This window comes from Dendropsophus ebraccatus, chromosome 13, assembly GCF_027789765.1.
Source record: "Dendropsophus ebraccatus isolate aDenEbr1 chromosome 13, aDenEbr1.pat, whole genome shotgun sequence".
NCBI lineage: Eukaryota > Metazoa > Chordata > Amphibia > Anura > Hylidae > Dendropsophus > Dendropsophus ebraccatus.
Window position 1 is genome coordinate 34,612,712 of NC_091466.1, and position 26,599 is coordinate 34,639,310.

At 41.9% G+C, this 26,599-nt stretch overlaps 1 protein-coding gene across 6 annotated transcripts in view; it reads left to right on the forward strand.

Moving 5' to 3' along the window:
• The first annotated feature begins 312 nt into the window (after positions 1–312).
• The window catches only part of LOC138770868 (collagen alpha-1(I) chain-like), a 40,480-nt gene continuing 14,193 nt past the window's right edge, over positions 313–26,599 (forward strand). Inside the window, exons 1-37 of one of the 6 annotated variants that reach the window (XM_069950147.1) lie at positions 313–451; positions 2,058–2,111; positions 2,481–2,555; positions 4,206–4,296; positions 4,661–4,797; positions 5,153–5,275; positions 6,091–6,160; positions 8,872–9,762; positions 10,269–10,311; positions 10,542–10,578; positions 10,661–10,699; positions 11,100–11,159; positions 12,072–12,224; positions 13,122–13,173; positions 13,739–13,831; positions 14,033–14,095; positions 14,889–14,987; positions 15,129–15,194; positions 15,321–15,395; positions 15,571–15,645; positions 15,812–15,886; positions 16,056–16,130; positions 16,303–16,377; positions 18,797–18,862; positions 19,858–19,932; positions 20,156–20,275; positions 20,781–20,855; positions 21,883–21,993; positions 22,283–22,378; positions 22,773–22,823; positions 23,612–23,686; positions 23,928–24,029; positions 24,555–24,650; positions 25,080–25,130; positions 25,379–25,453; positions 25,691–25,792; positions 26,279–26,374. In XM_069950147.1, coding sequence (XP_069806248.1) covers positions 2,073–2,111; positions 2,481–2,555; positions 4,206–4,296; positions 4,661–4,797; positions 5,153–5,275; positions 6,091–6,160; positions 8,872–9,762; positions 10,269–10,311; positions 10,542–10,578; positions 10,661–10,699; positions 11,100–11,159; positions 12,072–12,224; positions 13,122–13,173; positions 13,739–13,831; positions 14,033–14,095; positions 14,889–14,987; positions 15,129–15,194; positions 15,321–15,395; positions 15,571–15,645; positions 15,812–15,886; positions 16,056–16,130; positions 16,303–16,377; positions 18,797–18,862; positions 19,858–19,932; positions 20,156–20,275; positions 20,781–20,855; positions 21,883–21,993; positions 22,283–22,378; positions 22,773–22,823; positions 23,612–23,686; positions 23,928–24,029; positions 24,555–24,650; positions 25,080–25,130; positions 25,379–25,453; positions 25,691–25,792; positions 26,279–26,374 — 3,697 coding nt within the window. In that variant the 5' untranslated portion in view covers positions 313–451; positions 2,058–2,072. The remainder of the gene's footprint in view (positions 452–2,057; positions 2,112–2,480; positions 2,556–4,205; positions 4,297–4,660; positions 4,798–5,152; positions 5,276–6,090; positions 6,161–8,871; positions 9,763–10,268; positions 10,312–10,541; positions 10,579–10,660; positions 10,700–11,099; positions 11,160–12,071; positions 12,225–13,121; positions 13,174–13,738; positions 13,832–14,032; positions 14,096–14,888; positions 14,988–15,128; positions 15,195–15,320; positions 15,396–15,570; positions 15,646–15,811; positions 15,887–16,055; positions 16,131–16,302; positions 16,378–18,796; positions 18,863–19,857; positions 19,933–20,155; positions 20,276–20,780; positions 20,856–21,882; positions 21,994–22,282; positions 22,379–22,772; positions 22,824–23,611; positions 23,687–23,927; positions 24,030–24,554; positions 24,651–25,079; positions 25,131–25,378; positions 25,454–25,690; positions 25,793–26,278; positions 26,375–26,599) is intronic. The other 5 variants (XM_069950145.1, XM_069950143.1, XM_069950144.1 and 2 more) reach the window with 5 other exon arrangements.

Sequence of the window (26,599 nt, forward strand, 5' to 3'; positions counted from 1 at the left end):
TTATACCACACAGTAGTAGAATATTAGAGCAGTCTGTATCTATTTGTGCATGTCTGTGAATATGGATATAAAACGTATTTAATAGCAGGCCCTATCCCCAAAAAGAATAAATCAGGATTAATAAAAAAAATAAAAAATATGGTGCGGACAATGCACACTTACGTCAGAAAACTGCGCCCACAACGGGCGCGTTGTAATGACGTCAAACGCCATATTCCGGAAGTGTTTCTTCACCGCAGCGCGGATGGTTGTCTGCACTGCAAGGCACCACATTCAGTTAAGTCCTCCATTTTGTCGGAGTCCTGGTGCCGCGAATACCTAACGGATTATCTCACCCAAAATGGCGCCTTAAGTGGCGACAGTGAGACGAGGCTGTTGAGCTTGTAGTTGTTGGGCGCTCTGTGAGGTGCTGTGAGCAGAAGGACCGGGCCGGTGTCTGTAGCTTATAAAGGTGAGCGTCTGGGGCTTCTGCTGGTGCTATAGTGGTGTGTAGGGACTGTCATTGTCCCTGTAGTCCCAGCTGATAGCGCTGGTATATACGGTGTATATATGCTTGTGCACATACATGATGCCACTACAGCCATACCGTGTTATTTCCATATTCAATGGTAGATTCTGCCACCATTTCATATGTTAATATACTACTGTGAGTACACGTCATCAAGGCTGGTGGTCACATGGTGTAGGCTCATTCTTATTACTATGTGGTAATTCCATTACATGTTATGTATAGCACTACAGCCATTGGATGATGTGGTCATGTGACCGCGTTGCAGGGTCTGTAGTCACCATGGCTGTGTAGCTTACATGTGTTCTCAGGGTTTTGGGTGGTCAGAGAGACAATTCCTAATCACATCCTATGGGGAAGTTGTTTCTTTTCCTATATGGGACAGGTTTCTGGACTTATATAAACATGTCAGGGTCCCCTCTAACGCCACTTGTATCATGTGGGGCCATGGCCAGCAGTACTTTAGAAATAAGAGGGTATAGATATTCTATTGCTAATCCAATTGATATGTGATAAATGTATATGCTGCTATTCAGAGGGCCATGGACTTGCATTGTTAGTGGATTGCAGTGCAAGGCTATGGTCTTTCCGGTAGCTCTGTACGCTTTTTGCGTTAGGAACAGACTGTAAACTTGATGGGGTTTTTAAAGGGTACCTGAGTGAGCCTGTGCTGCACTACCAGGAAAAACCTGTACACAAGAGTGGCACTGTTTCTGGTGCAACCCCTTTCTATGACTCATAATGAATGCTATTCTGCAAGAGTAGCTCATGGTGTGATGGATCCAGTGTATGCACACCTATTTATATAAAATAGCCTCTGTCATCAGCTTAACCTCCTAAAGGGGTTTTTACACGTAGGGCACTCATCACAACTTTGCTGGGACCCCCCACCAATTACAAGAACAGGGGTCCTGTGCCTTCCTGGTGGTTGGATATGTGTGTTGTTTCTTTATTTAGTTCTATAGGCCTGAAGACAACAGCCGATCAGTGAGTAGAGCATGGCTCTCTGCCTTCTGAGAAGAAGTGATTGGATTGGCAGCACACATGTTTGCTATGTTCAGTGTCCCTTGTGGGTAAAACCTCTGTAAGCTTTACTTATTTAGGATTTTACCACTATGTGAAGGTCCATTTGTAGTAATGTTATACTAGCTGAACGGCCAGTTTATAGAAATGTCACTTATTTCTTAAAGACTGTTTAAGGGGTACTCCGGTACTTATCAGCTGCTGTATGTCCTGCAGAAAGGGATGTATTCTCTTCAGTATGATACCGTGCTCTCTGCTGACATCTGTATCCGAGACAGGAACTGCCCAGAGCAGCAGCAAATCCCCATAAAAAACCTCTCCTGTTCTAGACAGTTCCTGTGTCAGCAGAGAGCACTGTCTCAGACTGAAAAGAATACACCGCTTCCTGCAGGACATACAGCAGCTGATAAGTACTGGAAGACTTTTTAAATAGAAGTAAATTAAGAATCTATATAACTTTTTGAAACTAGTTGATTTGAAAGAAAAAGATTTACCCCTTTAAGTTCATATATATTTTGTATTTCAGGTTTGAAGAATAAACATGGGCAACAAAAAGAAGAAATACAGACATATGTGCAGGGTAAGTACTGCTGCTGATTCAATATGGATACTAGTGGATATGATTTGTCAAGTAAAATGCTTGAGAGCACAAAATTAAAAATATGAGCCTTTATTCCCCAGTTTGTAGAATCCCAGGACATGCAAGGGGGGTGTTCGTTTTCATCATTTCAGGTGCCCCCGTTGGTTGCAGTGTCTGTCAGGAAAGGATGGTGCCAACCTAAAAAAAAGTGTTCCTCCTCAATAGCTGAATCTGTGGTAGACTTGACCCCTAAGAACTACTGGTGTCTGCTGTGTGCCCAGCTCTAGTATTTATAAATGCATGAAGAATATGTACTGTGTGCAAGTGACTTTATGTCATATGTTACTAAATGGCGTTTTATTTTTGCAGCTCTGCCATGCAAGGTTCACCAATGAACAAGATTATGCAGCACACTATGTCTCTGCATTTCACAAGTTTATGACGGTGAGGGACATCTATGTTGTTTTTAAAGGGACACTATTGCCCAAATAGTGAATTTTTTTTGTTACTGCATTATCCAGGGTAAAAGCTTCCACTGTGAGATCACCTATTGAATTTCAGAAGATGTAATTTGTAGGTCTTTGTGGGTCACTTCCCTGGCAACCCCCGGGGATTCCAGGGGTTAGGACTGGCTTGTTACATCATTCCAAGCATTCCATTTTTATTCACACACTTCCTATTTTTTTGCTGTATGGATTTAAAATGTATATTTTTTTGAGGACAATGAAAGAAAAAAAATGCAGACTACAGATCCATTAAATGATAACATCATTTTTTACATGTATTTTCTACACATACTGTGCCCCCTGTTGGACCCTTCAGGTATAGACCGGGTCGTGACATCACTTTTTTTTTTTTTTATTCTAGAGAAATTGAAACCTGTCTGACCTACTAAATTGAGGGAAATAGCACTTTATGTGCATTTCCCATAATTAGTATAAATTAATAATTTGGCTAACTTTATGTAATATATTAAAAAGTACCGTATTTTTCGCTTTATAGGACGCACCTTTTGATAAGACGCACCCCTGATTTTAGGGGAGAAAAATAGAAAAAAAAATATTTTGCTCATTGTCACAGTTTGGAGATAGCATATAGTGCCCACATAGTAGCCAATCCCCCATAAAGTGCCCCACATAGTAGCCAGTGCCCCTCATAGTAGCCAATCCCCCCATAGTAGCCAATCCCCCCATAGTAGCCAGTGACCCCCATAGTAGACAGTGACCCCCATAGTAGCCAGTGCCCCCATAGTAGCCAGTGACCCCCTTAGTACCCTGTGCCCCCCATAGCAGCCATTTCCCCCCCCTAAAACAACAAACCAGTAACTCACCTGTCCGGCGGCCCCAGCAGCTCCTGTCTCCCGTCGGCCGCGCGCACTTCCGACATCCTCCGGGCACAGGCAGAGGGGTACAGAGACGCTGCCTGTGCCGGAAGTGTCCTGCAACCTCTATCATGAATGATAGAGGCTGCAGAACACATCCAGGACACAGGCAGTCTCTGTACCCCGCTGCCTGTGCCCGGAGGATGTCGGAAGTGCGCACGGCCGACGGGAGACAGGAGCTGCTGGGGCCGCCGGACAGGTGAGTTCCGGGACCACCTCCGCCCGCTCACTCAGCTGACAGCCGATCAGGAGCACAGGAAAGTGCTGCTCATTGCACTTTCCCGGGCTTCTGATCAGCTCAGCTGAGCGGCGATGGAGGGGCAGACTGGGCGGGCGGAGGGGATCGCTCAGAGCCGCTCACTATGCATATGCATAGTGAGCGGCAATACAGGGGGCGGGCGGGACGGCTTCCATGCGGTGCTCTGCACTGCTTGGGAGCCGTCTTCGCTTTATAAGACGCACTTAGATTTTCCTCCCACTTTGGGAGGAAAAAAAGTGCGTCTTATAAAGCGAAAAATACGGTACATTTTGCCTGGAGTTGTCCTTTAAAGTGTCATTGATTTTAGTGGGAAAACAGTCATTTTAAGCTGTGTAGAGTCCAGTAATTCAGAAGATTTGATAATCTAGCATCTGTCAGGCTCTGTCTGTGCTCTGTTAATGTAATTTTACTGTATATTGGCCACACAATATGATTCTGACCACTATTCATATAGACGTTGAAGCAAACACAGATCACCTATGTGGGAAATGCAAAGACGCTGGATGAGCAGATCACAGAAGTGGGCAAAAAAGAACCTTTAATTGGTAAGAAATTTCTAAATGTGGTCCTAGTAGGAATGGTGGGGTGACCATTAGAAAGGCTACAGCACTCTTCAGCTTTACTTGGTAGATATCGGGAGGGTTTTTAAGAGAAGCTAATCTTGGACCACCACCGATCATACTTGTTTTTTTTTTTTTTTTTTTATGAATATAAACCTCTAAGGTTATACCCCTCTGATTGAATTGATCCACATGACTGACATGAGGAGGACAAGGGAAGCCTTCTGTGGGTCAACCCACTTACTATACCCAACCACCTCTCTAGTTATAAAGGGCTATGTCTTTGGGGAGGAAGCTTGGGGGAGGCAATAGATATAGGTAATATTAAAACATGGACTTCTTTTACCAGGTCTTGAGTACATATATGAATATGCAGAAGATAGCCAAGGTCTCCGTATCTACGAATGCAAGCTGTGCAGGTCTGTGTACAAACCAGCTTCCATCTTCTTTCACATTGTGGGAATTGAGCACAGAACATTATACCTGGTAAGTTCAGCAGCATTAAGGAGATCTTCCAGGAACTTTTGCTTTACATATACAATTCAGCCTCTTCATTAAATTATAGTAATCTACCATTATATTCTTATCAAACATATTGTTTAGATATGGTCTGTCTATTCTGGGGTCTATTTGTCATGCAGCTTATTAGCCATTCAGTTATGTAATCCTGTGACCCTTGGGCATGGTGTCATGTCTGGTATTGCTGAGGTGAATAGGGCTGAGTTGCAATACTGCTCACAATGGCCCATATTCATAAAATTTGACACGTTTTTGCCTCAGACAGACAGCAACCAATCACATTCAAGACCTTTAGTTTAGTTTGTTGCAATTTGTCTTCCAGGCGAAACATCATCCTATTATGGGAATCGATTCTAGTTTTGAAGTGGGACAGCAAGGGCAGTACAGGAAGTTAGCCAATAATGCCCTCGCCATCGAACAAACACATGGAAGGAAGAAAATAAATGTAAGTCTTCTCCTGGCAGCCATAGGGATCTTGTACTTGTTACAGAAAATTTGGATCATGTCTAAAAAATGTTAGAATTTAACTTGACTTAACTTTCTGTAAGTATGGGTAGATGGTCCAGGGTTTGTTATTTTAGATGGTCCAGCATACTACTGCTTCATTCATTGTTTATGGTGCGTCTGAAGGGAGCCAAGTACAGCACTCTGCTCTTTGGGAGCTCCATAGAAAATCAATAGAGTGGCAGTGTGCATGTGTGAGCCACCACTCTGCTCAAAATAGTGGAGTTGGGGCTTCGTTTCGAAGATCATGGGGGGTCTCAGTGGTTGGATCTCCTGCGATCGCAGTCTTATCACCAGGTATTCCAGTCCTTGTGTTAAAATTGATATGTTGCTTGTGTGAGAAATTGAAAAGAAAGATAGTGGGGCGTATGCTAATATTATGACTAATATTATCATAGGCAACTGGTCTCACAACATGCATAGGATAGTAGCCAGCCAGGTAGAACTAATTAATTGCTAATAATAGCCCATGAAACAGACATATAGTATACAGAGGAAGAACGGACCCTAAAGTCTAACCACAAAGGCATGTATATGTGTACAAGCACCTCTCTAGCCCTACAATCCTGGACTAATCTGCTAAAAAGAAGCCTGAACAAAGGTTAAACCTCTTGGGAATATTTAGATACAGATTTCAGGATAGCTGCAGTGTTAGAGCCGAGCCTTTAAGTTTTGCAACAACAACCCAATGAGTGAGATAATTTTAGAGCAGCTTCTTACCTTGTTTATATGTATTTATATGTTTTTATATCTTAGGTCTTAAATGAAGTTTATGTTTCGAAACCGGATGTGTTTGAATTCAGTGATACAGAAAGTATTCCTGATGGTATGTTCTCTGTCTGCTGCTTTAAAAAGAAACAGATTATATTGTGACTGTGACTGATCTGTTACTTACTTACATGTCCATGCTGGTTTGCCGGATGAATTTGGAGTTGAAGGGGTTATTCTAATTTGAGACAATTACTGTATATCCATAAGGGTCTGAGGAATACAACCTAGCCCTAATGTAGGCGTTCTCCCTTCTACCTACAAGCATTCCGAATTTGTTTGCGTTCTATTACTTGTTCCCTGATCACCAAAATGCTGTATTGTCAGAAATTGTGCACTATTAGTCATTTACGTATAAATTCTGTTCTTGAACACAGTCCTTTCTGGAAGGCTGTTTGAGAATCGGTCTGTTTCGCATAGGAAATATTGTAAATGTGTTTAATTGGTTCCAGCATCCGCCAATAGCTAACTAGGTGGACTGGTTACAATTCTAGGGGCACTGTCACAGCCGATCCATGCCACCAGGAGTACTGTACCGTATGTATTAGGCCAACCTCAGCACTTACTGTACAGTAGTGCACCAACTCCTCACTCATCCGCACCCTATAAGATGGGATATGGTGATGCACTCATTACTCTATGCACTACTGCACTCCTACACCCCAGAAATCTTATATGTACAGTACAATACCCTACAGCAGTGAAACTACTTCTGGTGCTAAAGTCACCAGATATATTGGACCACTGCCACTCATGATCCATGTCTGCAAAGACGACTCGTACGCCACACTTCAGGGGGAGGGGGGAGACATTAGAGGGGTACAGGAGGAGTCAGATTACAAGGAGGGGGGGGTAGGGCAGGCAAGTAAAACTTCACAGTACTGCAGTCGCACGGGTTGAAACACTAGCCGCTGACAGGACCGAGCAATTGTACAGAACAGGAAGTTTTCATTCGTATACTGAATTGTTCAAATTTGCATTTGAAAACCATGGTACTACTTTGTGTTTGTGTGTGTACCTTGGTTTAAGAAAAACTTGGTTTAAGAGTGTTTTGGTTTAAGAGCTCACAGTTTTTCAAAATTGTGACTTGGTGTAAGAGCATTGTTTTGGTTTAAGAGCTCCCTGTACTGGGTGGGAGGGTGACTGGAGGAGGAGCTTGGTCTGCATAGCGGGGTCTACAGTACTGTACTCTGACCCAGGAAGTCTCCCTCATCTTCCAAATCATAGCAGATTCACTTCAGGGGACAGGATTGTGGGGGTAATCTCTCCATAGCTGTAACCCCCCTCTCTCCGTACAGAGATTGCTGCTATACTATGCCTACATCTGCCCTGCTCATTCCTTCATGCTCCCTGCAGTCTGTCAGTCCTGATTGGTCCATGCTGAACACATACCCTTTCCCATTGCTGCCATGTGACCACACAGACCTCTGACAGCAGCCCTGCTTCTCTATTCTGGCCTGTTGTACTATGCTACTGCATTATGGGGAGCTGCAGTCCCATCCTGTATCTACAAACTGCTGCTGTGTTATCAGGTTTATGCACTTACTATACATTATACACCACATGATGATTACTATACTGTACAGTAACTGATAATATCACATATTCAGCTGTTTATAAATGTCTGTTTCATTTGTTTTACATGTTATTCAGAATATAAAATAATTTTTTTGGGGGTGTGGAACCAATTGTCTGCATTTCTATGATTTCTTATGGGATAATTTGCTTTGGTTCACAAGTGGATTTGGATTACAAGCACAGTCCCAGAACGTATTATTCTCGTAATCCAAGACACTACTGTATATATTTGATCAAATCCCAGGAAATGATGAAATTACGCCGTTCCATCATTTCCCTCGAGAAAGTCAGGGAGAAATCCCTGACCCCTTTCTGGGAATTGATGGAATGAATTCTATCATTTCCCCTGCAACATACAAGTTGCTCACTGTACAAGTCTTACATGCTCCCCCAGCATGTCTGTCGGGAGGTCTGGGCCTCCTGTTCCCCCCAGCCTGTCGGGAGGTCAGGTGCATGCCGCTCTGCTCCCCATCCGCCCCGCCGCCATGCCTGTCTTGGGCCTCCTCCTTGTTGTCTGCCTGCTACTGCTGTACCTGCTGGGAGATGACAGGTCGCTGGCGCGCTATCATGGGCCTCCTGCCCCACGTCCATTGCTGTTCTTGGCCTGGGTGAGTAACGTACTTAAATAGTTTACTCATTCCATTATTTCCTTGAAAGGGGTCAGGGATTTGATCAAATCCCTGACTTTCTTTAGGGAAATAATGGAATGTCGCCGTCATTTAATCATTTCCTGGGATTTGATCAAATCCCTGGATTCTATCATTTCACTGCAACATATATATCCTAATAGAGTATATGAACAAAGGTATCATTAAAGAGAACCTGTAGCAAATGCCCAAAAACCAAAATGTTGCTATCGTTAAGTTTCTTAGGGCACCCTGATTACCCACATGTTCTCGGTTTTAGTTGCTATGCCATCCAGTTGCTGAGATGTGTGGGCTTATAGTTTGACAATTCAGGGACTAGTCAGATGGGCTTGAACTTAACTTTAAAAAATGGAAGTGAAGATCAGTTAATGGACGAGATTATACAGTCAGGGTTTGTTTGTTTTTTTCTATGCTCAAAGCTCAAACAGTTTAAAGTGTAAGTTGCAGTACCAACCAAAGAGATCAGCCATGCTTTTAGAACTCATATATACAGACATTTTAAATATGTAAAGTAAATATTTCCTCTCATAATTATCTTTTACAGTGGAAGGCATTGAAGTAAGTGAGGACTTAAAGGACCCAAAACCTAAAACTAAAAAAATTAGTAAATCCAAGCTAGCTAGGAAAGAGCGTAGAGCTCGGGAGCGATTATTGAAACTTCAAGAAGAGGCAGAAGCTCAACAACACGCTGATGATGACATGGGTGGATCCTGGCCACGTGACCATGAGCGGGAGCCTCTACGTGACAGCGGAGATGTGTCAAGATTGCTTCAAGATCAAGATTTCGATGCCAGGTCCCTGAACCGTCCTAGAAGCCCTGTATCTCAGTATGACAGAAGAGATGATGCTAGAGTTGAAGGAGTAGGTGGTGACTACTATCCCCAATCTAGGTTCCACGATGCTGGCCCAGTATATCATTCTGATAATAGAGACGTTCCAAAATTTCCGCTAGATACTGTAGGTGGCATGGCATGGCAGTACAAGAGTGGAGGGGGCACAGAAGGGTTGCCTGACACTAGGGTTGGTCCTTTAGCTCCTCATGGTTTGGATAGTGCCCCTCCATATCAAAAAGAACTTCCATTTCCAGTTGCCACTGAAGCTGTCCCACCAGTTAGCACTGCTCTTCCGCTGCTTGGTGTGGCAGGTTCAATATTTCAAGATGACTTTGATGATGTGGACTTAAGAGCGATAGCTCAAGATCAAAGCGCATCGTCAGTTCTCCCTAAGAAGGGAGACAGCCCAGGACATAAAGGTGACCGATCCTCCAGTCGTAAAACTTCCTCAGCTGCTTCTTCTGACACCAAGGACTACAGTAGGAGGCGGAAGCACTCTCCAGATTCTCGCAGTAAGAAGCATAAACGTGAAACACAAAATGAAAACTGTGGTGATATTGATGTGCGATCTGTGTTGCCCTCAGGAGGTGTCTCATTTAAAGGTAAACTCTTTTATTTTCTGGTTTCTTACTCAGATTTTTTTCTGTGTAGCATTTGGGGCTTTTGGATATTTGGGTGATCCCTTGTGGGAGCTTTAAAGGGGAACTGTCAGCAGGTTTGTGTAAATGAACCTGCTGATATCCCCCCAGCAGCTCTTCTACTCATGTTGTCAGTCATGTTATTGATTCTTCTGTGCGTTCTGGCGCATTTTGATTGAAGAAGATATGCAAATCGCCCGCTCCACCCACTATGTATATTCCTACAAGTGCCATTACTATGCATCTATGAATGTGCTGGGCAGGCTGAGGGGGCTGCTCTGGGTGCCTGGACAACGCCCACAGTCTTCATCAAAATGCATTGGGACGCACGGAAGAATGAATAACATGACTGACAACATGAGTTAAAGAGCTGCTGGGGTAAATCAGCAGGTTCGTTTCCCCTTTAATTGTAGCCGTATTGGTAGCCATTAGTTGTGAATGTAATATTGTGTTGTCTTCTATCATTACAGAACTGAGGGAGGCTTTTGAAAAAGATCCAAATATAATTTTCAGGTTAGTAATGAGAATATACTGTTACTAATCTATTAGTTTTACACCTAGTTGCTGCTATTCCTTTAGGTACGGTGCACCTATGCTAGTAGTATAGAAAGAGCTAATGTGTATTGGTTTATATAGCACTCAGTTTTAACAATTCTTGTGTGTGTTTAGCTATGGCATGCATATCTACTATTGTCCCCTCTTATATTCCCTAAAATATTCATGGAGGTATTTCCGTTTTTTAGCAGTGCACATCTACCCCTGTGTAAAAAGAAAAAGAAGGTAAGCATCAGAAAGAATTCTTGCATAAACCATGCGGCCGTTCACATTATAGAAGTTTTAACCGGTTGCCTTTGTTTTACAGGACAAGGAGACTGACAGTGACTTGGAAGTGTGCAGCATGGTATGAGATTAGTGATGTCTGTTCTATAAACATGATACATGAAAGCAGACACTGTCACCTCAGTGTCTTTATAGATGGTTGGCTTAGGTTTATACACAGCAACCAGTGTATGACACACTGTAAGGAATAAGGAAGGAAAGAAAGGACCTGATCATATGCATTGTAGTATCAATACATGAAACACAGTAAGAGACACAAGTAAGAAGCTCAGAAACAGTTCTGCTAGGTGGCTGAGCTGCCCAATGGTACCGTTATACACAAACCTATGGAGGGCCCTCATCCGGAGCAAGATTCGTCAAAGGAGAATTACACAATGCATCCCAAACTTTGTTAGAGACCACATGGAACTGAATTTGCGAGCTTGAAATTCCCAATAAAACTATCTGTCATTTCTCTGTAGGATTTCAGTGACGGTGATCCGGACGAATTCTGGGGCAATGAAGAGTTGTTTGATTTTCTGGTAAGGTAACTGAGTAGGCTTCTTACAGACACTAGCTCTATCATATCTATCTTTCTATGGCCACTTTATTTGTTGGACTTGTGATCAATGTTATGTTTTTCTGGAGATGTATGGAGGTATGGAAAGGGGTGACCTTAGGATTTGTTGCATTAACCCCTTTGTTACTTCACATGCAGTGGATGCTGGCTTCTGGGATCAGACTGCAGTTTAACTTCCTCAGTGGTACAGTCAGTAGTATTTAGGTGGTTATTTGTGAAGTAATGGTCCTGTCATGTCTCCAGTGACCCCATGGACAGCCCTTGTGTCCTCCATGATAGATCTTTTAATTAATCAGCAGTTTGTCAGTACGCTGTGACACATAGGTGTACTGTACAAGTGATCACATGTTCACGCATCTCTTAAAGGACTAAAATGTTTTAAATAGAAATTGTATCATCTTTCAGTCTAAAAAACATTGGATAATAAGCCTCATATACTCTAAAATAGTACCAATAAAAGCTACAGACAACTGTGCAAAAACCAATCCTTCTCACAGCACCGTAGATTGGGGGTCAAAATATGTTGATGCAAAGTAAAAAAAACAAAAAAAAAAACGTATTTTTTAAAAATTATTAAAAAAAGAAAATAAAAACAAAATTCTTATATTTAAAGTAACAAAACACTGCAAAAACAATATAAATGAGGTGTCTATATAATCTTATTTTACCACACAGTGAAAGAATTACGTGTTTTCTTCAATTTCATACAGTTACGTCAATGGAAATATTTAAAAAAGTTACAGCGTTTAAAAGGAGTTGAAAACAAAAGAAACAAACATAGTCGAGCCCTTTCTCACCTGATCCCACTTTACCCATTCTAGGCTGTAAGAGCAATGATCTTTTATTCTGTGCTTCTTCTCTCACTTTCTCTTAGAAATGTTTCTACATTGATGATGCAGAAGATGTAAAGTTTGTCTTGGAAGCCATAAAGCAAATGTCTAATGCTCTGGTGCGTTACAAGACGCGTAAGGAGGATTTGCAGAAGAGAATTTTAGAGGAGAAACAAAGGCTGGAGGAAGAAAAGAAGGTACTCTGACTTGTATTACATGCATTGTAAACAGGAGGGACCTTTTGTAGCTTCTTTGCCCTCATTTGCTGTGGTTGCTGCAGTCCCCTCTTCGCGCGTGTCTACTGACTCAAAATTGCTCTGTCTATTGAGGATGGTTGACATGTTTGCAGCTGCCGTAAAGAGACAAGCAGACTGCTCTAACTTTAATTTGTGGGGCAGTATGGGCATTGTACCACTAATAATGATTAGATATGCCCAGAGGGTTTATAAGAATGCACTGGGCAGTTTTTGTAGCCATTACAGTGTTTGTAATGCATTTTTCCTGGACTTTTAATTGATGGCCTATGCCTACAATAATCAAAGATGTGATGGGTAGGGCCATTGATTAAAGGTTTAGATCTACTCCTTTAAAGGTCTCCCCACACACCTTAGGAAGCATTCACACATTCCGTCCATGTACTACAGACTTCCGGAGTTCCTGGCATCATCATTCATTATAATAGCGGAAGCACCAAACGGTTTAAATCTTCACACTCCTCTACTGATTCAGCCGAGAGCTGAGAACGCTCAGCCGTGCCGAACATTCCTGTGTATGGCGAGGACGGGCGACAGACAGGAGACATAACCGAGGGCAGAACGACCGTTCGGCTGTCAGTTATTGAATATGTATGACCACCTTTATAGTTGCCACTCTTCATCAATCCTGAATGACATGTAATGTTGCTGTACTGTCTTCAGGGTTAAGGTGAAAGTATTAAGATTATTTATGTCCCCGATTTCTGACTTTCTATTAATTTACTGATAACTCAGGCGCTAAGAGCAATTCATACAGTAACATTGCTAATAAACCTAACAGTACAACTGTACAACCTTTACCCCAGTTTTCTGTATAACCAGCTATATTTTGTATTCTAGGCCTTTTTAGAGCTTAAGAAACGGAAACTACAAAAGCTTACAGGCATTAAAGGTAAGACACTTATTGTATAGATATGACACCATATTGATAGCTGCCACGATATAAGCCTTTTAGCTAGATATGATGTGTGTGTATGGTGCTTCGGACCCAGAATAGATCACTGCACGGAATGCAATATAGTGATGCTCCCTTTGAAATGGATGCTTGAGCATGAATTCCATAGCTATGGAGGGTTTGCCAGCCACTCTGCTCTGGCTACTAAAAAAAGTCACAAGAAAGACACTTCCTTACAATATTGATAAGCTCTAATAGGGTGTATAAGAAGTCCAGTTGTGGAACATGTTTTATGTTCCCTCTTGCGCAGGGACGAGGAACCTTCATTCCTCCAGCTGTTGCAAAAATGCAATTGCCATCATGCCTGGATATTTATAGCTTTGGCTGTCCAGGTATGATGGGAATTGTAGTTTTGTAGCAGCTGAAGGTCCCCCATCCATGCTATAGTGATTATACACTGCTTTATACAGGCCAGTCCATTGACTCCAATCACACTGCTTCATAATGCTATAAGTCCTCTATAGATCAGTTTCTTTTCAGCAACCTATATATCATTATACAGTTACAGAAACTGAGACTGCCACTCAGCCTGAGCAAGGGACTAGCACAGAGAAGACAGCCACGACTGGTGAATCTGCTGTTCAGAAACCCGAAGGTAACCAAATAGTAGTGATGGGATTTTCTGGGTTGTGCATATACTGGGTAACAACCCAATTTTGGGCAACCCAATGTAGAATGAAATACATTCTATTTTTCCTTAGCAAACCAAATGATTGGTTATAAATATTCATATTCTTTTGTTTTCTACAACTCATCTTTCAGTAACTTAGATATTTGTATGTTTTTTCTGTTGCAGAGAAAGTCATCCAGCCTCCACAAGTGAACCTCATCCTAAAGACTGCACCTGTAGTTCAAAAAGGTAATTGTATAGTAGGGGTTATTCCACCAACCCTCTTAGCTTATAATGTGCAGGTATAACAGACTGAAGCAGTAGGGTCCTGTTAATCTATAAAGTAACTTCATTTGCGCTCCCCTTATAATACAAGACCACAACCAGCCGACCTGCACATGTTAGCTGATCGCGGTCTTTCAACAGGTTATAAATAAATATCATGAAGGTGATGGTCTGCTGCATGTCGCTCCGTGACTTCAATGGACAGCCCGGACGATCTAAGGATCGCCTGTGCAGCCCCTCCCACTCCTCACGCCCCCACACTCCTTCCACTCATTGTCTATGTGTGTAATAGTACAGACAAGGAGCTGGGAACGAGGAAGCGTACTCCTCTAGACATCTGTTTTACTCCCCAGCGTTCCACTTTCTCTCTTGGAAGTATAGCTTCCGTGACAAGAGGGGGGGAAGGGGCATGTTGGGAGCATTGCGTTTGGGCGAACCATTCCTGCACGTGATCATGTTTAATAGTTTCTCTATGTTACTTATGTCACAGCAACATCAGCGACTGTTGGACGTTGCTTAGGGGTGGTTTTGCCCACATGCATTGCTTGCAACATGCACCTGCCCCTCTCTCGTCTTAGAAGCCAGATAGAGGAAGTGGTGCACCAGAGAACAGAAGAGATGGACCTTTTCTGCTCTGTTGATAACCCCTTTAAACATCATATATCCTGTAAAAATGTCCCACAGTTGATACCAGATCATATTACTATACAGATGGTTCAGTAATCAGTAATGTAGATATTTTATATCCTTTCTGGAGCAGAGAAAGTCATCAAGCCTCAGCAAGTGACCCCCTCCGCGAAGGCCCTTGTGTCTGGCCTAGGGCCGCTACTTCAACAACTTTTCCAGAGAGTTCAAGGTAACAAGATATTTAGCAAAACTATTTTGTATTTTGTGCACCCGGTGTACACCAGATTTTGTATGTTAAATGAGAATTTAATGGAATACACTATCACATATGACTTGGTTATATTGTAAGTATGTATATTATTATTCATAGATTCTGCTAACCAAAATCCTGCTTCTAACTCTGGCACCAAGGGACCTGGAGCACCTTTAGGACCAGGTATTTTCATGTTACAGCTGAAACACAATGACACACATCCAGAAAAGGATACTGTATCACATATGACTTGTTTATTTTTAGGGATATATGTGTATAATGTTTATTTATTTTTTTATTTGTTCATAGCCCCTGACTACCATCCTAACCAAAATCCTGCTTCTCGCTTTGACACCAAGGGACCTGGAGCACCTTTAGGACCAGGTATTTTTATGTTACAGCTGGAACACAATAACACACAGCTTGCTTACACACACTTAGCCATATATGTGTTGCACTATACATCCAGAAAAGGATATTGTATCACATATGACTTGTTTTTTTTTTTTTTTTTTTTGGGATAAATGTATATAATGTTTATTTTTTAATTTATTCATAGCCCCTGACTACCGTCCTAACCAAAATCCTGCTTCTCGCTTTGACACCAAGGGACCTGGAGCACCTTTAGGACCAGGTATTTTCATGTTACAGCTGGAACACAATAACACACAGCTTGCTTACACACACTTAGCCATATATGTGTTGCACTATACATCCAGAAAAGGATATTGTATCACATATGACTTGTTTTTTTTTTAGGGATAAATGTATATAATGTTTATTTTTTAATTTATTCATAGCCCCTGACTACCGTCCTAACCAAAATCCTGTTTCTCGCTTTGACACCAAGGGACCTGGAGCACCTTTAGGACCAGGTATTTTCATGTTACAGCTGGAACACAATAACACACAGCTTGCTTACACACACTTAGCCATATATGTGTTGCACTATGCATCCAGAAAAGGATATTGTATCACATATGACTTGTTTTTTTTTTTTTAGGGATAAATGTATATAATGTTTATTTTTTAATTTATTCATAGCCCCTGACTACCGTCCTAACCAAAATCCTGTTTCTCGCTTTGACACCAAGGGACCTGGAGCACCTTTAGGACCAGGTATTTTCATGTTACAGCTGGAACACAATAACACACAGCTTGCTTACACACACTTAGCCAGAGATGTGCCGAACTATACATCCAGAAAAGGATATTGTATTATATAGGACTTGTTTATTTTTTTAGGGATATATGTATATAATGTTTATTTTTTTTTTAAATTTATTCATAGCCCCTGACTATCGTCCTAACCAAAATCCTGCTTCTCGCTTTGACACCCAGGGACCTGTTGTTGGAGCAAAGCCAGGTAATTTCAGATTATAGCAAATATGTCTGTGGACATAGATTAGATCCAGAGTAGTTGTGACAAAAGTTCCCTGATGTGGACAGGATGGGGATAACATATCAGATTTCCTTCTCCTCTCCCTGCTATCAGCATTAATGACAGGTATTAATCCCTTAAATGTCACTGATCACAGTATTAAAGTTTCACTGACAGGAGCTGTACTCTCGTCACTGTCCAATCGGGACCCCCCAAAGTGTGACTGCGGAGATCCTGATTGTTTTCCCTGACTGCTGGACGTCATATACTTACCTCTGTGCGGTCTGATCGTCAGTCTGGTCATAGAGTCTGCCTTTGTATGTGGAGAGCGCTGATAACCCTGATCAAGGCTACGCAATGGCATAGCTTCGAACAGTGTATGCAATCTAATGATTGCATGTAATAGATGCCTTTGGGGACATAAAAATTAAAAAAACATTTTAAATTAAGTTTTTTTTTTAAATATGACATAGCCTCCCCCCTATAAGTGTTGAAATACCCCCCCCCTTTACCAATAAACAAATAAAACACATAAAAATAAACATTTAGGGGGGAGATTAATCAAGATGCATCCTAGGTGTATGCCATGGAAAAGAACAGATTTGCCCTATTTTCATGGTATATGCCAGCTGTATCCCCCGCTTGCCTGATTGGCAGGGGGGTTCAGCAAGGCTGGGAGGTGGTGTGGGTCTCCTCATGTGCTAGATTAATCATTTTTTACGCCCACTCGCAAACGTTAATCATTATACAAGTGTAGATTTGTTCAGCAATGCCGGCTTTACTAAGAGGCACAAGCCTTTTAGTAAATCTAATCGGGGGAAAGGGGGGCAGGTCTTTATTAATAACTAGCATACTTGTACTCCAGTCTTGATAAATGTCCCCCATTTTATATCACAGCGTGCGTAATTATCTGATCTATTAATACAATCCCGTATGGTACGCAAAAAGAGGTAAAAAAAAGTGCCAGGACTGCAGACTTTTTAGTCACATTATTTATCAGGAAAAAAAAATTATAAGAAGAGAAATATTGAAAAAAAATAACTAGACTAGTAACAAGTAATAAAACTAGAGATTGTGGCCAGACTAGATGGACCCAGTGTTCTTTTTCTACCGACAATCTTCTATATTTCTAAAATCCACTGTAGGACTGCAGTGAGAGAAGAATTAGAGACAAATTGTAAATTGTTTAAAGGGAACCTGTCAGCTGGGATGACGGTGCCGAGCCCGCCCGACCCCCTGGTGGAGCCGCGGATACTTACCCTTTCCTGTAAGCCAGCTCCTGGACCCGGTCCCAGGATGGGGATCTCACAGTCGGAAGCCGTACGTGCGCTCAGCAGAGATGAGTCCGATGCCCATAGAGAATGACGGCTCCAGTCATTATTTATGGGCATCGGACTCATCTCAGGTAATTAGCATACAGCGCACCCTCACCTTCCGGAGCCGATATCTCCGTCCGGGTATCTACTTAGATACAGTAGACCAGGGATTTTCCATACAATACAACAAAAAAGGGATACTGTATCACATATGACTTGTTTAACCCCTTAAAGGGGTATTTCACCAAATATTGTTTTCTTTCAAATTAACTGGTGACAGAAAGTGCCAGAGATTTGTAATTAACGTCTATTAAAAAATCTCAAGTCTTGCAGTACTTATCAGCTGCTGTATGTCCTGCCGGAAGTGGTATTCTTTCCAGTCTGGAGAGCAGGAGAGGTTTTGTATGGGGATTTGCTGCTGCTCTGGACAGTTCCTGACATGGACAGAGGTGGCAGCACAGCAATGTGTCAGACTGGAAAGAATAATCCACTTACACAGAAGCTGATAACTACTGAAAGGCGTGAGATTTTTTTAAAAAATATAAGTTATAAATCTCTGGCACTTTCTGGCACCTGTTGATTAGAAAAAAAAGATTTTTTTGGTTAACTACCGCTTTAAAGATTTTTAAGCCTATACCACAATAATGACCAAAGCCCCCTTTTTTTTTTTTTTATAAACCAGACCTGTTTCACTTTTTGGGCGAATAACTTTCTGATGTTTTTTTTGTTTTGTTTTTTTTTAATATCATTTTTATTTTATTTTCCATAAAAAGACAATACAAATAGTTCTCCTCGCAGGGAGTACAAATACCTTCTAATCCAAAGTACTATAAATCCAAAGTACTATAAATCCAACAAACCATTTCTGATGCTTTAATTTATCCAAGTCATTCTGAGATAGTTTTTTTGTTACACATTGCATTTCATGGTGATGGTACATTTTGGTTGCTATGCATTTGTTTGTGAGTACAGTGGATCATTTGAAACTCCTCACCAATAATTCTTAAAAAGTGTTAAGCCTAAAAACCTGTTGATTTTTCTGATCCCATTAAACTTTAAAAGTATATATAATTTAATTTTATTCATAGCCTCTGACTATCCTCCACGTCCTTCTCGCTTTGACATTAAGGGACCTGTTGATGGAACAAAACCAGGTAATTTCAGATTATAGCAAATTTGTCTGTACACATAGCTTAGATCCACAGTAATTGTTTTCCCTCCCCCTAGTGTCATCTGCCTGCTCACCCCCTGCTGGCTCTCTGCTCTTCACACATTTTAAAGTGAGCGCTGCAAGTATATGCTGCTGCCATGTAACCAGTGTTCTGCAAACTGCCCCGTACACCCCAGTCATATAGATTTATAATATACTTGCACAACTTTAATTGGCTGTATTCAGAGATCGTGCAGCGGATCACGTGACCTCCCTGGACCCGTTTCTCCATGCTCTAGTTACGTCCCGTTCCCACTTCAGGTCTGGTCTTGCTGATGGGGTCCCGTGACGTGCCCTACAGGAAAAGAAAAATCAGGCCCGACTAATGCGCAGTGTGGTCATTGAGTGGCACAGTCACGTGATGGATCACACTGCCCAGGCACAGCAGCTTGGTGATTGCATCACTACACCCCTCTATGACCAGGTGCATGATGGGGGGTGGTTGCAGGGGCATATCTGGCTACAAGGGGATGGCGCAAATCTGTCTACATGGGGGAAAGAAACTGGCTTCAGGGGCATATCTACCTAAAAAGGTGGGGGGGGGGGGTCTGCCTGCAGGGGCATATCTGGCTACAAGCAAGGGGAACTGGCTGCAGGGGAAAATCTGGCTACACTTGGGGGAGAAAACCTGGCTGCAGGGGTGAGTATCTGGCTATGGGGGGGGGGGGGGGGGCAAACAGGGCCATATGCTGCATTTTGTATAATTTGTGTATGTGAGAAGCAGGATCTGTTGCAGGAAGAGGCTAGGGCTACAGAAGAAGAGCTATGTGATCATCTCTGGCCACTAGGTTTGTTCTGTAAGCTGTATCGTGGAAGGAGAAGCTGATATAAGTATACAGGGAGGTTTGGCTAGGCTTTGGCAATTCAGATGGATGTTTTTTGAACTATATCGTTAATCTTGGAAAACCTCTTTAAGTATGTTTGTTTTTTAATCCATAGTTTCTGACAGCCGTCCCAACCCAAATCCAGTATCTCGCTTTGATGTCAAGGGACCTGGAGGAGCCATAGGACCAGGTATTTATATAATTCATATAAACTGCAATGACATGTCCACAGCTTACCTAAGTACATGTGTCCATAGACATGGAACACATCTAGAGGCACCTATATAGATGTATGTACAGTACAGTACCTGCCATCGCTCTGATCTACCTTCTCATCTATCTTCCACTGTACATTTTAGAGCATTGTATGTGTTGTATTTATTATACTTCACAATAATTGTTTTATTTTACAGGGTCTGAAACACATTTTGGTCCAAATCAGCAAATTCCTGGCCCTAGATTTGGCAATCCATATCCCCCTAAGAATCAAACACCTTTCCTGGGACAAGGACACGGAGCAGGCAGATATCCAGGTATTCTATGCTGTGAAAATGTGTATATATATATATATATATATATATATATATATATATATATATATATATATATATATACGCATACTCATGGTGGAGGGTAGCTAAAATCAAGAACAGACAATTACCTTCCTCGCTACCATAGTGCTTCTCAGTCAATGGGTGAACATCCATACACAGCGATGCACACCGGGGATCATAGTTGAGTATTACCAACAGGAGTGAGGAAGGTGTCTGAGTATGAGATAATGTCTAATGGTGACACTACATTGTACAGATTGTGAGGTGTCACACTGGTTGGACCACTGTTGATAGGACATTGGCAGCATTTTATATTAATATGCTACCAAAGTGATTAGACAGCTCCTATTAACCTCCCTCTTTGAATACTCCAGTATATAAATGGGTTATACAATGTTAATACTGTAGGACCGCAGTAAGAGAGGAATGAAAGACAAATTGCTTATTGTTACACATTTATCATATGTATGTTTTTCATCCCTAGAGTCTGACAGTCATTTTAACCAAAATCCTGGTCCTCGCTTTGACAACAGGGGACCTGGAACAGCATTAGGACCAGGTAATATCATGCTGGAGCTGAACCACAGTGATGCAGCTAACTTACACTTGCAATACATTACATCCAGAGCTTTTGAACGGCTTCAGCCTCTTATAGTAAATCTGACACATTTGTTGCCTATTTAACAGTGATATGAAAGTAATATCTCTGCCACTTGCTAAATCTCTATTGTATTGCATATTGTAATTTTTTGAGGTTGCTGTATTTACAAAGTATAATATTAGGATGTGCTGTGTTACTGCACATACTATATACACACAATCTTGTAATCCTCTGTAAGGGACATGCACCAATAAAGCACATAGGAGACCGCACTTCCAAAAGAATCTTTACTCTTTAATCACACAAGTGCAACGTTTCGGCTATAGATGCAGCCTTTAGCCCCTGTTACACAAAGCGATTCAGAGGAGCAAGTGACCACTGACCTGTCAGGACAGCGCTCGCTTGCTCTTCGTTTCTCGCTTGCTGACGGTGGTATTACACATGCTGACAGCGAGCAGGTAAGAGCCAGGGGGACCGCCAAGGGGCCGCCCGGGTGATCGCTAGATCGTCTGGGCAGCCCATACAAGATAGTGGCGGTCTGCTGCCACCGCTCCTATTACACAGAGCAACGGCAGCAGATCGCTGCTATCTAGGTCGTTGATTTTTCAACATGTTGAAAGACAACGATCAGTCGACATTGCTACAGCCGATAATCGCTTTGTGTAATAGGTCCTTTTCTTAAGCACTGCGTCTATAGCCGAAACATTGCACTGGTGTGATCAAAGAGTGAAGATCCCTTTGAAAGTGCCGTCTCCTATGTGCTTTTTTGAATAGCTATATGTACCTGGGTCTGGTTTGGTGAGACAAGCAACCGTATGCATATATTTTTTGTCTGGTGCTGCTTAGACTCCTTTATCTTGAGGACATACACCAATTCCACTATGGCACTGTCCAGTCAACGTAAACAGTGTCAAAGGGGCTTCTGTAGCCAGACCTTACAGTGTCATCCTCATCGAACAATCTAATAATGTGTTTTATTTAACAGGTTCTGAACCACGGTTTAGTCAGACTCAGCAGGTTCCTGGCTCCAGATTTAATAATTCAAATCCTTCAAATGACTCAAGAGGCATGGGGCAAGGAGCAGGCAGATATTCAGGTATCCTACAGCTATGTATTACACCAGAAATTTTTTGACAGTCCCTCCTCTACGAAACTGAGCTTTATATTAGTAATACTATTATTGGGGTTGTACACCGGTGACTACCAGAATATTGGTATGTTGCTGCTGGGGGTGAGCACTGGAGTGGCTGGACATCATGGCGATTAAACAAACATGACTGATTCTATAACTTGGAGTACCCACTCAAAACCTGAAAATATAGGTAATAATCCTCTTTTCATCCTCTGCTCCATTAGATTAGTTATAATTTTGTCTTTATTTACAGAACCTGACAGTCATTATAAGCAGAATGAGCAGTATCCTGGTCCCCGGGTTAACAGCAGCGGATATCAGGATAAGACAAAACCACCATTGGGAGCAGGTAACTGCAGATGATCTGGGTCACAGAAATTTCTATCCACAGTCATCGATCCCTAGCATGAGGAGGGTCACATACCCTTTGAATAGTGCCATGGTCATCCATGGTCTTTTATGATAATTAAATAGGGCCCTGTTGTCCTGCCCAATGTGTGTGTATAAATGCTTTGTATGCAAACCATGCAATAAATACATAAGGCTCTTTCACATTAGCTTTGGAGTCTTCTTCATAAATGGAGACCATGACCCAGTGCTGGATCCATTACACACTGGTGGCAGTTAACTGATCATGTGACCCCAGACGCATTTAGTCCAAATGCTGTTTAATGGTCTCTATCTGGTATTAGCTTTTCCAGTAACTCCTTTTCACTATCCTGTATATCTTTACAAACTTTCAGCCCCTGAAACTCCCAAGCAGCCTCAGCAACAAGCTGTTCCAAGACATCAAGGTATCTACATAGCAATAACATGTCTTTCTTGGCTGCTAATAATCTAGTTTTAGACAACACACTGTAAGGTGAAATTATGACAAGATAAAAAAATTTGACAATGAGCGCAATATTAGGCAATCCTAGGCATATAATGGTAGTATGTTATATCATGCAATGAAAAAGGAATGAATTGGGTTGGTTACCTGATTATCCTTCTCACACTATTGCTCGTGGTTTTCCACTGTATGCCGTAGAACCACTGTAAGGTGAAATGTCCCAATACACCCCACTATCTAGTAGGAGGTGGTGGAGCTGCTGGTGAGGCCAGATACTTTTTCAGGCTCTATAATTTTTTTTTCATGGATTCAGTAACTTGGATATCTTATATACTATAAACAGCTGACGATAGGCAGATGACAATGCAATCGTTCTGGACCTCCCATCAGAAACTATGGTAGCATATCAGTAGCCCAAGACTTGTGGGTCACAGTAGTTAGACCTCTGCTGATCACCAAATAAAGTGTCATGGCTACTAGAAAAAAGAAAAAGCAGTGGCACTTTGCATCCTGTCCACTTCCTTATGATTTTACAGATGCCTGCAACGTCTGCTCCGATAATGCCTAATGGTGCCTCTACATTGTGGAGATTGTGAGATGTCCCATTGGTTGGACTGTCGTTGGGACATTGGCGACATTTTGTAGTAATACGCTAGCAAAGTGATTAGACAGCTCCTAAAACTCCTGCCACATACTAACATATCTGTCTGGAAAGATGGCTTATTTATTGTAAATATTTTTCACCCCTAGGCCCTGACAGTCATTTCAACCAAAATCCTGGCCCTCACTTTGACAACAGGGGACCTGGAACAGCGATAGGACCAGGTATTTACTTACTTACACTTGGCCAGGGATGTACCATACAGTACATCCAGATGTCAAACCTTTACAGTCAATACAGATGTGAACATAGCCTAAGCTTGCGTTTTTGTTTGCTTATTGTTAAAGGAGCATGCGCTTAAGCCGCCATCATGTCAGCATGAATAGTGTCAGAATAATCTCTGTAGTAGGATTTTACAGTATCTTAAGGATCTTTTCAACAAGTATATATTTTTTTATTTTACAGGTTTCAATCAGACTTCAGGCGCTTCTGGTCCCAGATATGATAATCCGGGTCCCTCTAAAGAACAAAGACCTATGGTTGGGCAAGCAGCAGGCAGATATTCAGGTATCCAACATTGTGACTTGCACAAGTATAATTTATATAAGAAATGTTGTGACAGCCTCTCCTCTCAGCTGAGCTTTACATTGGCAATAGTATCAAAGGGGTTGTCTGAATTTCCTACTGCTTGTTATCCTACTGTAAAAACGTAAGCAATACTCACCTGTTTAATCCCCCTGAATTCCAGCACCACCTCAGTCACTGCCCTCGGCTTTGTATATATTGCTGCAGCGATGACTGTAAGTCACAGCAAGCAATCGCTGGCCTTAGCAAGATAAAGCACAAGAACAACAGCAGTATACAGATACGTCATTGCTGGTGGCGAGTGCTGAGTGGTGGTGCTGGATGTGACAGGGGGGAAGAACATTTTTTTTTTTATCCATGGACAACCCATTTAAAGGCCCCTCCCCCGACCTGCTTCCTTTCTATGACCTGGAGTAAAGACCGTAATTACTGGTGATTTTTCTTTCCAGGTCACCAGATTACATCTCTGAACAACTCTGTTATATTTCTCTCTTTATTCATTTACAGAACCTGACAGTCATTATAAGCAGAATCAGCAGTATCCTGGTCCCTGGGCCAACAGCAGCGGATATCAGGATAAGACAAAACCACCATTGGGAGCAGGTAACTGCACATGTTTAGGATCGGAGAAATGCCCATGCACAGTCCTCACTGATCTCTACCATGGGGGTCCCATCATACCCCTGTTGTAGAATTTGAATGGTGCCAAGATCACCCATAGCCTTTCATATTAATCAAATAGTTACATTGCCCTTCTTGCCCCTCCTGCCAAATGTGTGTATAAATGTCTTGTATACAAATCATGCAGTAACTACATGCAGCTCTGTCACATCTGCAATGTAGTTTTCCCAATGGATGGAGACCATGACCCAGTGCTGGATCCGTCACACACTGGGGGCAAGTAAGTGATCCAAGTGACCCCTTATGAGCCACAGACACATCCAGTCCAAATGCTGTTTTATGTTCTCTATCTGACATTAGCGATTCCAGCATCTCCTTTTCTCTACCCTATCTATCTTTATAAACTTCCAGCCCCTGAAACTCCTAAGCAGCCTCCGCAACAAGCTGTTCCAAGATATCAAGGTAACTATATAGCACTAACATTTCTTTCTTGCCTGTTCTTAATCTAGTAACAATGTAGTTTTGGACGACCCAATGTAGGGGGAAGTGTCCATATGCATTACACTGCTTAGTATACCAGATGTATCAGAAGGTGGTGCTACTTCCAGCAGCTGATGCATTGTTGATTCTTTAGGACTGCAGTGAGAGAAACATTTAAAGCAATAAGCAATTTGGGTCTCGTTTCTCTATGTGTATTTTTTTCTTTCTAGGCCCTGACAAAAGTTTCAACCAAAATCCTGGCCCTCACTTTGACAACAGGGGCCCTGGACCAGCATTAGGACCAGGTATTTCCTAGTATACACTTGGCCAGAGATGTGCTATACAGTGCATCCAGATGTCTAACCTTTACAGGCACTACAGATGTTAACCAAGCTGGCATTTCTTTGTGCCCATTGTTAAAGGAGCATGTACCTAGGCTGCTGTCAGTGTCAGTGTGAAGTGTTAGTTACGTTTCTATAGTAAGATCTCATTGTATCTAAGGGTCTTTTTTAAAAAAAATATATATTTCTTTTATTTTACAGGTTTCAATCAGACTACAGGAGTTTCTGGTCCCAGATATGATAATCCGGGTCCCTCTAAGGAACTAAGGCCTATGGTTGGGCAAGCAGCAGGCAGATATTCAGGTATCCAGCATTGTGAATTGTACAGCTATTATTCACATAATGTTGCAACAGTCTTCCCTCTTATCCATTGGTTTTACTTTTGAAGGGGTTGTCCGAATTTCCTATTGATTGTTATTCTAGTGTAAAAACGTAATCAATACTCCCTTGTTTAATCCCCACGACATCCTGCACCACTACTTCAGTAACATTGTTTGGCTTTGGATAGATGGCATGGTAGCCATGATATGCCCATACACTGCACTGGCCACAGTGCTCCTCACCTTACTAAAGACTTGAAAATATTGGCCTTGTATCCCACTCTTCTTATATGAGACTTACAGCTCAGGAAGCTGTGTAGAGCTGTTTGGTAGGGTCATCACTTCTCCCTGAGCTTCCTTCTTATGACATGGAGCAAAGACAGTAATCGCTGGTAATTTTTTTTTTTTGTCCCCAGGAGTAACCGCAACGCTGCTCCTTTGTTAAATTTCTGTTGTTATTCATTTACAGAACCAGACAGTCATTATAAGCAGAATGAGCAGTTTCCTGGTTCCCGGGTTGAGAACACTGGATATCAGGATAAGACAAAACCACCACAGGGAGCAGGTAACTACAGACTGTCAGGATCAGAAATTACAGATTGTCACATTGATGCATCATTGGATGTTTTAGGGAACGTTAAGGGGTGTATCCTGTGATAAAATGTTTGCCACTGTAGTTTGTATGCAGATGATCATTCATGATCTCTCATTTTCAATCAAATAGTTATTGGGGCCCTTTTCATTACGTATAATAAGTAATTCTCTGTGGGACTGTCTTTATATATACATA